Raw genomic sequence first — 12,502 nt, 5'->3', positions numbered from 1 at the left:
GTCAGTCACTAGTACCTGAGATTGATACAGTTTCTATTCAAATTACATTGCATAGAAAATCATTGTCTATAGTCAATGTATATATTCCACCCTCTGTACCATTACCATTGTATACTCATTTGTTTGAATTTCTGGATGCCTCGATCAACTTTCATCTACCAATTATCATAAGAGGTGATTTTAACATAACTGAGCTTCGTGATTGTATTGAAAGACTTAAAAAAACGCAGTTGTATCATGCTTATGACAACCTTTTAACATTAAATAACCTACTTCAACATAAGAATATTAGGGATATTAATGCTGAAAACGTAGGAATTCATGTTGAAAATTGTAATGAACCACTTTTCCAAACAGATTTACACCATCCATGTCTCTCGTTGTCTGGTCTTGTATAAATAAATGAATTGCCAAATACTCCCTTTATGTATAATAAATGTAATGCAAAATTTGATTCTACGAAAGCTGATTTTAAAGAATTGTATGCTGCAATTTCTAACGTAGACTGGTCAAATTTTAATAATTTTGAAGATGTTGATTTGACTGTGATTACTTGTATAAAAATTTACAAGACTTATTTCTGCTTTATGTTCCAATTAGATCTTACTCACCAAAAACGCAAAACAATTATCCAGTCTGGTATTCAAAAGATATAATATCACAAATAAAATTAAAGAATAAACATTGCAATCGATATAGGAAGCCAAAATTACAATATGATCTTGACAAAACGAAACAACTAAGACAGAATTTAAGGTGGAATATAAAGATTGCACACAATCATTTCATTCATCGAGCAGAGGAGTGTGTCAAGAGGGACTCGACTGACTTCTGGTCGTACGTTAATATGAAACGTCACTGTGACCGAACCCCAGGCAGCATGACTGTTGGAGGAACCCTAAGACATTGTTAACGTGTTTGCTATTGAATTCGCCAACGTATACAAAACTTTTTTCACTAGCAGCCATGACGCATGGAAATGTCGGCTCATTTAGAGGTAGCAAATTCAATTTTTGCGACCACCGGTTCAAAAAAAAAAATTGACGTTATGTACGAAATGTTTGATGTGATTATTTCTTAAAAAATTGGTCTAAAGAGTTTAGACAGTACTTCCCTCGCTGTCGGAAACGTGACGACTGCATGCCTATTATGTTTTTTTTCGCAGTGGATTTCAAAGAATTCGGTTTTGTAGTTCCTGAGTAAATCAATAAAATAAATTTACGCATTCATTAATTTTTTTGAGTCACCCTGTATATGCAAATCCAAAAAATATGAATGGAGTGATAAATTACAAGTACAGACTCATCATATTTTGTACAGTTTAGATAGGATTTATTCGGCAAACTTTCGAGCTGACGTCATCAATTTTTTGGAGGGGATAAGCAAATGTATTTTGACTAAACATTTATTATGCTCTTTATAACCTTAAAACATCTGCAAGATTTCAAAGCATTCGGTTTTGCAGTTCATGATTAAATCAAATAAATAAATTTACGCATTCATTAATTTTTTTGAGTCACCCTGTATATGCAAATCCAAAAAATATGAATGGAGTGATAAATTACAAGTACAGACTCATCATATTTTTACAGTTTAGATAGGATTTATTCGGCAAACTTTCGAGCTGACGTCATTAATTTTTTGGAGGGGATAAGCAAATATATTTTGACTAAACATTTATTATGCTCTTTATAACCTTAAAACATCTGCAAGATTTCAAAGCATTCGGTTTTGTAGTTCCTGATTAAATCAATAAAATATATTTACGCATTCATTAATTTTTTTGAGTCACCCTGTATATGCAAATCCAAAAAATATGAATGGAGTGATAGATCACAAGTACAGACTCATCATATTTTGTACATTTTAGATATGATTTATTCCACAAACTTTTGAGCTGACGTCATCAAGTTTTTGGAGGGGATAAGCAAATATTTTTTGACTAAAGATTTATGATGCTCTTTATAGCCTTAAAACATTTGCAACATTTCAAAGCATTCTGGTTAGCAGATTAAAAATTAAATTTCAAAATGTTGTTTTATAATTTTGATTTTTTTTCCAAAAATCTGGACGTTTCGGGTGAAAAGTCGATTCAGAGTTGTAAACTACATGTGTAGGACTATGTTATTTTATACAATTGAAAACCCATTTACTATGTACAATTTTGAAGTGACGTCATCGCATTAGTGGTGGGGATGATTAGACAAATTTTGGTTAGCGTTTTATCATCTACATGATATTCTTAATATAAGTACAAAATTTCACAACAATCGGTCGAGTACTTTCGGAGATTATCTGTCTAATAAAATCCGGGACAACAGACGGACAGACGGACAGACGGACGGACAGACAGACGGAAATGGGAGACCTATTTCTTCGTCTTCTAGGGGTCATGAAAGATCGAGAAAACGTAAAAGTAGAGAGTCGGCCGACGGACTCGATTACAATACTTCCTTTGTTTACGCTCGGGAAGTAAAAATGAACAAATGTGTGCTACAAACATTACTTGAGTATAGGCATGGTAGGTGGTAGACGGTAGAAGATAAAATGATTAACTCAGCGACAAGTATAAACGGTTTTCTTTGTGTTGAAGATTTAGAGTAAGTTTGATTAGAAATCAAAACAAAATCATGTTGCGTCAAAAAATTGAACGTTTATTTTTTCAGTTTATTGTCTTATGGTTTATACTAGTGAAAAAAATAGTATATTAACCACGGTTGCAAAGCCATTTCTAGACCTCGCGCTTCAGAGCCCTCGACGCTGCGCGTCTCGGGTTCTAATTTGCGCTCGGTCTAGAATGCTTGTCTCTGCAACCTTGGCTAATAATATACTATTCTACTCGCTTGTTAGGTCTAGACTTGTTCTGTTCTGTGGAATCCGTATAAATTACTTTTAGAACAAGTTTCATGGATATTTTGTAAATTTCTGCATTTTAAAATGTATGGTATTTACCCGGTACAACACTGGTGACCAAAACGAATTGTTGGTACTTCTACATGAGACGTCGCTTGAAGCTAGGAGAAAAACGGCTCGATTGATATTTTTACAAAACATAATTAATGGTCGTATTAAAAGTTTGTTTCTTTTATAATTAGTAAAATACTATGTCCCAGGAGTAGGAACTAGAAATATTGTTACGTTTGATTATAATTTACCAAATTCGATCCACCATGTTAATAGCCCGCTCTTATCTTATTTCACCTTGTATAATACACTAGTAAAGTTTGTCCAGAATTATAAGAATTTTATGGACTCCCAACGTTAATTTGTTTCACAGCTCAGGCGTCAATTCTATTGTACAGGTAAAGAGCCTGTCAGGGGAAAGCCGATCTTTTCTGTGCCTGAATTCGCCCCCGCTCTTCAGCTAAACAATAAAACTGACAACAGGGCTGTAAAATTGAATTAACTTTGGGAGTCCATAAAATTCTTATAATTCTAGACAAACTTTACGCCAGCATAACTGTGATGAATTGGATTTGTTCTATCGTGAGTTTGTTAAAATTAAGCATAAATTACTTTTGATATGTTTGTAATACTCATGTATCCACAATGAATCTTGGTTCGTTGGACCAATAAATTCATTATTATCTGTGAACAAATTAGTAAAGAAATTACAGCAAATGCAAGTAAAAACACTTCAGTTAGTAGCAAATTCTATTTGGAAGCAATTCCAATTACTTTGTGACGAAATTACTCCTACCACAAAATTGGACTATAGTTCAAAAGACTGGCATTAAAAATGAACAGTGTAATGATGAATACTATAAAGAAGAGACGATTAAAACAATGTGGAACAAATGCTCTAAACTTATTCAAGATTTATAAGAATTTAACAGAGTCATAGACCCCTTTAAAGATGTGGAATAAATCCTTGCGAGATGTTGGAAATGGAAAGCGCAAAATATTACAAAAGGAAGCGGAAAAAAGAAAACAACATCCTGCAACTTTATCTAAATATGAAATCGTGAAGATTATAGAATGCTATAATGAATCATGTGGATTGCAAAGACAATTTTACCACATTGTGTCATATGAATTAGCTTGACGCACGAGAGAAGGTTCTCAATGTTTAGTGCATTATTTTAAAGAAGAAAGGGACAATGTTGGTGACACTACTGGAAGAATAGAGTAACAACACAAGGTGGTGCACAAAAATGTGCTTGTAGTAGGTGGTTAATCCCAAATACCTATTGATATTTGTCCTATTCGAAACGAAAATATTAAAACTGACAGTGATTTGTGAAGTGAAACATTTTGTGGAAAGACGGGAAGGAGAAATACTGAAATTACATTTCAAAATTTTTACGAAGTATTTAGATTATTTCATTTATTAAAGTATTTAATTAAGTTTATTATAATAGCAGTAATTCTTCAATAAAAAATACATTTTTCTGTTTATTAAAAAATATATATTAAAAATAATGGTCAGTAAATGTGGAGTTCAAATACGGCAATTTTGGCTTTTTTATTTAAAAAATGTTGGACATAAATATAAGCGAAGGACGCAAAAGTAAATTAAAAATATACATTGATGATAACAGACTTTTTCTCGTTGGTTCTCAGCTTTATAGTTATTAATGTACCAAGGGCGTTATTAGGGCCTTAATGCCTGATCTCGAATATCTGCAGCTCAAGGGCTTCCGGCTCCAGGGCTGCACATCGACCGAAAGCATTAAACCCAATCCAAGCCCCAAGCCAGAGATGCAGTCTACGTTTTATGTCATCGTTGCAAAGAAAAGATAAAGAATAATATTTTGTTCTACTTTTTTTTTATTGTAAGTATTTTAAAGCGGCTTGAATTGTATTCATGCAGTAAATGAAGCCGTAATTTTGGGCTTCTTTCACGAACTATCAAAATCTTTTGCTCCTAATTTACTGTGGACAAAGTTTTCAATGCTTCGAGAAGAGCTCGAGGTAAACAAGATGATAAAGAGTACCAAGAAATTTGTACAATTGCAGCAGTATTTGAAGCAACTTGGAAGAGGGTACCAACCAAAGAAGTCGAAGCTCCTTACTCGTCAACAGGTGTTAAAATTTCTTTGTGAATCAGATGAAACGTATTTGATGGTTAAAGTTGCTATATCCATGGGTGCAGTCGGAGCATGTAGAAGCGATTTATTGATGTTCGAGACGTAGAAGAATATATAATCGTCAACATTCATTCATCCAAAAATGGTCAACAAAGAAGTTTCATGATAGTTAAAGAAGACAAATGAATGCATTGGTGCAATCATATGTGGATGACATCGAATGTTCTAAAGGGAAAAACGCTCGTCTAGTTGCCGGCATGGAAAATACTCATACTCTGCTTTGGACAATCAAGTAACACTAACAGAAGACATTTCAGTTGATATTCCAACGTCCATAGCAGCAGTTGATATCTATTTTTACGGAAATTGGCAAACCGCACATTTCAAATTAAACAGTAAATTGTTATATTTTAGTGTCTTAGATGAAGTTCTTTCAGTGCAATGAATTTTCTACTTATCGTTAAAAGTTTGTCTCTTTAATAAAAGATATTTCAGAATAATATTGATTATTATTATGCAGGGCGTTGTTGTTGTACAACTGATATTTTCAACGTGTTTTTTTATAGAAGTTAGAATAATTAAGTAAGATGACAAACACATTTATTTCTTAAAGTAGAACATTATACATCTTATAAAACAAACCATTTTGATTTTTCAGCAAAGTTTCTGGACTATCATATTCAACAACGCTGCCGTTATCCAGCACTAACACTTTGTCGCAATCTAGAACAAATTTTAATCTGTGTGCTATTTTAATAACAGTACAAAATTTAAAGTGTTCATTGATAATATTATAAATTAAGTTTTCTGTCTTAGTGTCCACGTGTTCGACTATTTCGTCGACAGCTAATATTTTCTTCTTTTTTATTAACACCCTAGCTAAACACAGTAATCTATTCTGACTGCAACTAAACTCAAATTTCTTAATGTTAGCATTTAACGTTGAAATAATTTTGTTCATTCCCACAGTACGTAAAGCATTCCAGATTTCTTCGTCTGTGTGTACTTGCTCTGGATCTATATTATCCCGTAGTGTTTCGCTAAGCAAGAGGGGATCTTGGGGAATTACAGAAATATTCGATCTAAGAAAATGTAATGAAAGCGTTTTAATATCGACCCCGTCTAATGTGATTCTTCCTTTAATTTCGTACAAACGAAAAAGCGCTGATATAATTGACGATTTACCAGCTCCTGTACGCCCCACAATTCCCAACTTTTCGTTAGGTTTAATATGAAAATTTATATTTTTTAATATGTATGAGTCAGACTTATTCATAGAGAGGCACACATTTTCATACTTAATTTCACCGAGATTTGGCCAATTCTCGATTTCTAATCCAGATTCAGACTCTTTCTGTATGGTTGTATATTCCATAGCACGTTCCGCTGAAGTCATTTGTGTTTCTAAATCGACCCACTTCTGCATTCCGTAGAAAATTACATTATAAATTGCGTAAGACTGTGAAATTGCCAATCCAAAGTTTCCAGGTAGCACGTCTGCAACTTTTTCCTGAGATCGGTGTTATACAGAAAAAGAAAATACCTCTGTCAAAAATAAATTGCAAAATAACCACAACGATGAAGATGGATGCAAACACGTCTGCCACAAACACAAAAGCTTTCAAATTGGCGGTGTATGAATACGACGCCGAATTATAAAGGTTGTGGTGTGTCTCAAATTCCTTCGTGACAATTTTTTGTGCACCGAAAGCCTTTATAGTTGGCACTCCTTCTAATGTGGCGTTTAGATATCCAAGCACAGGACTCTTAGCTAAAAATTAAAGATAAATTTGAATTCAATAAAAAACTCTTAGTTTACTTGAGACATCTAGCCTTTTCAGCGGTCTTCCTGATTTTATGTAAACACATCGCAAAAATATTAGGCTCACAAAAAGTAAAGCGATTGGTAAAAGTAGTCGTCTGTTGGTCGAGGAAATCAGTACAATACTTCCAACAGTTTCAAAGACGATCTAAAATAATTTCAAATCGATAAATGTATGAAGTGCGCTACCTAAATATTACAGATATCAAATTGTTTAGAGGGAATGGGATATTTTCATCGACACTGTCAAGGTCTTTCGAAAATCTATTCACAATATTTCCTAAAAACGTTGTGTCAAAAAATTGAAGAGAAGCACCAATAACACAGTTCAACATTCTTTTGTGTAAACTCAGTGATATTCTTCTTGAAAATTGAAACAGTGCCCACCCTCTAATCAATATAGCGACAGACAGTCCCACAACAGCACCGGTGTAGTGACGCAAAAGGTGGTTACGATCTTCTACAAGATGTAGGTATGATACGTTGCCAACAGTATGATTATTTCGAGAAATTTTGTCTTCCAAGTTTACCCTAAAAGAAAAACAAAGATACTGTTTGGAAGACTACTTCTATGCATCATACTTACCAGTTACTTATTAATTTATCTTTGTAGCTTACTAATAATTGAGTTACAATAAAAATACAAAAAATTATTAAAAACGTAGCAGCTCCACCTCCCAAGCGTATATATTCGGTGTAAACCTTTAAAGGGACCGAACCCGATTTGTTTATTTCACCATAAATTTTATTTGTTTTTGTAGTTTCGTTCAATTTCTCTCTTTCAGAATCAATGGAAGTAGTTATGTCAGTTGTTATTAAAGTGTTGGGAATACGTGGAGTGATATTTGGATTGTCACTTTCTACATCATCCGATAAATAATTTTTCCGTGTGTTTACATTTCCATTATGAAGGTTTAGAATGTTCGCAGCATGATGTTTTAAATCCGAATGATTATGAAGGTTTAGAATGTTCGCAGCATGATGTTTTAAATCCGAATGATGGCTCACGAGAAAAACTAATTTGTTACGCAAAAGCTTTAAAATACAATTTGTAATAATATGGTTAGAAACTAAAGGATCCAAACTAGACAGACAGTCATCTATTAAATAAATATCGCTGTTTTGATATATAGCCCTTGCTAAATTAATCCTACTTCGTTGTCCTTTGCTTAGGTTAACTCCACCATCGACTACTACAGTGGAATCACCATTTTCTAGTAAATCTAAATCATAATTTAAATCACAAACATGCAAAACTTCTTGATAGCGTTTATGATTATAATTGTTTCCGAAAAGTATATTTTGTTTGATACTAGCAGGAAATAGCCAAGGTTCCTGTGATGCGTAAGACAATCTCCCCTGAACAAATAATTTTCCATCGGATATTTCAAACTCTTTCAAAATTGTCAAAAGAAATACACTTTTACCGCTACCGGTAGGTCCGGTTATTAGAGTTAGTCCTGAAAAAACATGAATGCTAACATTTTCGAAAATTGTTTTATTGTCGATTATAACTGTCACATTTGAAAATTCGACTTCTGGTGTTTCTGTTTTAAGTGTGCGACACGTTCCTTTGCTATGCGTTTCTAATGTATGAGCTAAAGTTTGCATTCTTTTAATGGCAGTAATCGCTTGGGATAAACTAAATGTTGCAAAGGGAAATGATATTGTCATGATAAAAGTGAGAGTCAAGAAGGTACCATTGATGAAGTACATAACTTCCGCCGTTATAATTTGATCAATCCAAATATTAATCATTACAACAAAATAAAATGTTACGTTGACGACTATGATTCCCGTTGCAATAGACAGAAATAACAAAATAAAAATTTTAAATAGAATAGTCATTTCTTCCCTAAAAAATGAATGCTCAGTTTGTCGCTTTTTCAAAAAGAACTCTTACTTTCTTGCCAAAGATATTTTGTTTTTCACGTACTTTTCCCAAACATACATTTTTGTGCTTCTAATGTTTGAACAAACTTCCTTAAATTTTTGAAGTCTTTTATCTGTTTTCTTAGATGTCTCTCTCTTGAGTGAAGCGATCCATATTCCTGCAAGAACTGTAAACGAAACAAATTAATGTGACACCAGACCAAATCTCGTATTTGTTAATAACAACTTTTGACGGAAAAGGTGAAATTAACACTTGTGTGCAATAATAATAATCTCTTAAAAAACGACTGTAATTAAAATTAATTCACAATATCTCGGCGTTTAAAAATAATAATGAACAAACGAAATATTTATTGCGTTTTCCAGCATTTATTTAGTTTAATGTTCTTTGTTTGTCGACGGATTTTTCGTAGCGTATTTTCATCAATATTTTACCTACTTATTATACAGTAATATTAGACCAAGAGACAGAAAACACTTTTCTGGCCCCCGCTTTCAAATAATCTCGTTCATATTCTCTTCTCGATGTTTCGCAATCGAGATCTTTCTCGACTTCATCGCTTCCAGCCCTTTCTTTAGCGAATGTCGCTTGGATAGGCCGATGAATCATACTATATACTAGAAAACCCATAAGCGTCGTATCGGGGCGGCGTATGGATTTATTTCATAACAATATGAACGCAATAATAAATCAAAAAGTATGGAGTGACAATATTTTGCATAATTTAAAGAGGATTTATTTGCCAAAATTTTGAGATGATGTCATAAATTTTTTGGGAGAGGATAAATGACTTTGATTAACAATTTACCATGATTAGGATAACCTTAAAACGTTTGCAAGATTTCAAAGCATTCGGTTTTGCAGTTCCTGATTTGATTTATTCAAAAAAATAAATTGACTCATTCCTTATTTTTTTTGCGTCACTCTGTATAAGAAAATCTAAAAAAATTGGTCGACGGTTACTTTGACAGAACTTTCCTCGTCTCTGAAGTGCAGTCCAACGAATTCCGCTTCTTTGAAAAAATTTAAAAAATGTTTGTTTTCTGACAATGATTATACAGGGTCTCTAGAATGTATGAAAACGGTTAAATATCTTGAGAACCAGTTGTACAAATCCACTGAAATTAGGTATAGGGGTACAAGAAGTTGTGCTCTAATTATTATCGGTCAGACAAACACATCAAATCAAATGGTAACAGCTCTGCAGGCAGGACGATCCCGCAAGTACTACCGGTACATTTTTGTTGTGCAGTTTTTCGAAATAGCACATCTGGGGTTTCTTGAGGATCCAACTAGACAAAGTCATAATAATTCCTCGACTCTTTTCGATAAACGGACGAACCGGCGTCAATAGCTTACGCCCAGGAAGTAAATAGTATATTAAAGAACGAGTTTCATAAGGCAAATATTGAGGCACGAATCCAAGTTTATAGAACGAGCGGCGAAGCCGCGAGTTATATAAAGGATGAGTGCCTCAATGGCTTTATGAACGAGTTATTTATACTATTTTTTCTACCGCACACGTTTTTTCCCAAAATTTACTTGAAATTTGCATTTTTTTTTAATGTGGGGACTTTTGTCGTGGTTGGTGATGAGTTGGTCTAACACTAACCACGAAATATTTGAGGTTCGAATTTTCACAACAACAACTGTAATTCGAATCAATTCGAGTTTTTCTAATTTAAAATTGGTTAAAATGTCTTGTGAAGAAGTTACGCGTTCGGAAATATGGGAAATTTTAAGTTTACATTTGCCACTGACATTCACCTGACATTTCTCGTCGTGGTTGCCAATCTTACCGATCTAAATTACACCAGATCTATTAAAGAACGCCTTTCCGCTATTAACGAACTGCTGTGACGTCATTTGCGTGCGTTAATAGCTCTATTAGAAAACCAAAAAACGTGGGCGGTAGAAAAAATATATTTTTACGCCATTTCGACTTCACTGGTTCACTTTAAACACACTTTTTAAATGTTTTGTGTAACAGTAGAAAATTAGGATATCTAATAATAAATTATGTACGCAAAACGGCATGCATGTTAAACCTTGGGTTTAAACCTTGAACAACAATGTGAATCACCATGTCATACAAAAAATATATTTCATTGGTCTACTACATTAAATCGTACGTACCCTGAAGAGGAATGAATACAGCAAATGCAAGAATTGCCACGGCAGCTGGCCAACCAATACGTCGATACATATTGTAACATGAAATTAGAGTAACGATGATTCCAGACCAACCGTAAGTGAAGTGAAGGAAGAACTGATCAAATGCACCGATGTCTCTTGTTATCAAATTTGCAACATTGCCATAGCTAACGTGGTGTAAACAACTTACTGGAAGCGTAAGAAATTTTCGAAAAATCAATGAACAAAACGCAGTGCGAATTTTGATGATTAAATTTTCCGTTAAGAAAATGTAATTTTGTCTACAAATGACATCAACTAGTTGAAGCACAAGCAAAATTGCAGTGTAAAGCAAGGCATCTGCTTTAGTTAGGCTTTGTTGTCCAGGAGTGAAAAAGAAAACCAGTTTGCCAAAGATTATGGGGCGGACAACGCTAAAAGCAGAAACTAAATTGGGTTTTTGATTTATGAAGATAAACTTACTTAAGTACAATTGTAAAGAGCATCGTTACACTAAGTGTGCAGTAATACTTGCCATACATTTTCCACAAAACTAAAAACATAGCATTCCTATGTTCTTTATTTTGATTCCATTCGCGTTCCATATGATCTCCAAGTTCGGACGTGTTGAATTGAGGAAGCACTTCATACAAATCCTTTTCTTCGACCTCTCGTTTATATCCTATTTTAAACAAGTCGTAAGTGTACCTTAAATAATACTGTCAAATATTTAAATTCCTTCAAATAATTAAATACCAAAAAGTTATTCTAGAAATTAGACTTGCACTTTGCCTGGGATTATTTCGCCTTTCTTCCGCCTTTTCGCCGTTCATTTTGAAAACACTAACAAAAGTTGGTAAAACGTTTCTCTATTGGCACTGCTCGTTCTCTTTGAGTTTTTATCAATGTCTGATTTTTACATAAGACCTTCAGTAATCATTATACAAAACTTTGTACTAAACCAAAAATGTAGCAGTTAAATGAATGTACATAATTGTAAAACGACCGACGTCATCAAGATTATTATTGTCGAGATTATCCGTAAGTACTTAGAAGACATTAAAACTTTCTAACAAATAACTACCTCTACTAACGTATTAAAAGCCACTAAGTTATTATCAGGAAAGTAATAGTCTGCATTTAGTTATGAAAATTTACAGTGCGCTCGTAAAGTCAGTCCCTCTCCCCATGTGACTTTCGACCGCTACGGGCTTTAATTTTAAATTAAATTTAAAACGTGTGAATGAGTAGTCAAATGATGCTAATCGTCATCTTAGTGACATCTGATCATGAAGTGATATTCTGCACATGATACCAAACTTTAAAAAAATCATGGTATTAAGCAAATCTTGGTTATCAGTATCACCTGTAGTTCTAAATGAACTAAAACTATATAAGCTATCGCCTTCACGAGGAGGAGGAATTTGCATGTTCTTAAAAAGTTTAATCTTCAAAGAATTTACCGTAAAGTGTTATGGTAAAAAATTTACCAAAATTGAGCCGCTTAGTATCAATGTCGGATATTGTTCTTACTGAAAAACCAGTGTTGTGCGGCTACTGATTTATTGATAACCTCGTTGTGGATGAACAATCAATTTACTAATATTTGAAGATTTCAACTTT

General features: G+C 33.6%; 1 protein-coding gene across 1 annotated transcript; it reads right to left on the bottom strand.

Moving 5' to 3' along the window:
- Positions 1-5,275: 5,275 nt before the first annotated feature.
- Positions 5,276-11,811, bottom strand: LOC135137709 (ATP-binding cassette sub-family C member 4-like). The gene is made up of 10 exons (XM_064067428.1): positions 11,636-11,811; positions 11,363-11,587; positions 10,883-11,313; positions 8,756-8,912; positions 7,439-8,707; positions 7,053-7,383; positions 6,850-7,000; positions 6,574-6,801; positions 5,657-6,527; positions 5,276-5,381 (listed from the first exon to the last, which is right to left on the bottom strand). The coding sequence occupies exons 1-10, from the start codon at positions 11,710-11,712 to the stop codon at positions 5,276-5,278; spliced, it is 3,846 nt and encodes a 1,281-aa protein (XP_063923498.1). The 5' UTR covers positions 11,713-11,811.
- Between the last annotated feature and the right edge of the window lie 691 nt (positions 11,812-12,502).

Source organism: Zophobas morio, unplaced genomic scaffold (assembly GCF_036711695.1).
Source record: "Zophobas morio isolate AGI-343-1 ecotype UQ-CSIRO unplaced genomic scaffold, CSIRO_AGI_Zmor_V1 ptg000029l, whole genome shotgun sequence".
NCBI classification, from domain to species: Eukaryota; Metazoa; Arthropoda; class Insecta; order Coleoptera; family Tenebrionidae; genus Zophobas; species Zophobas morio.
Note: the sequence above shows the minus strand (reverse complement) of the source record. Positions and strands in the feature narration are given on the sequence as shown.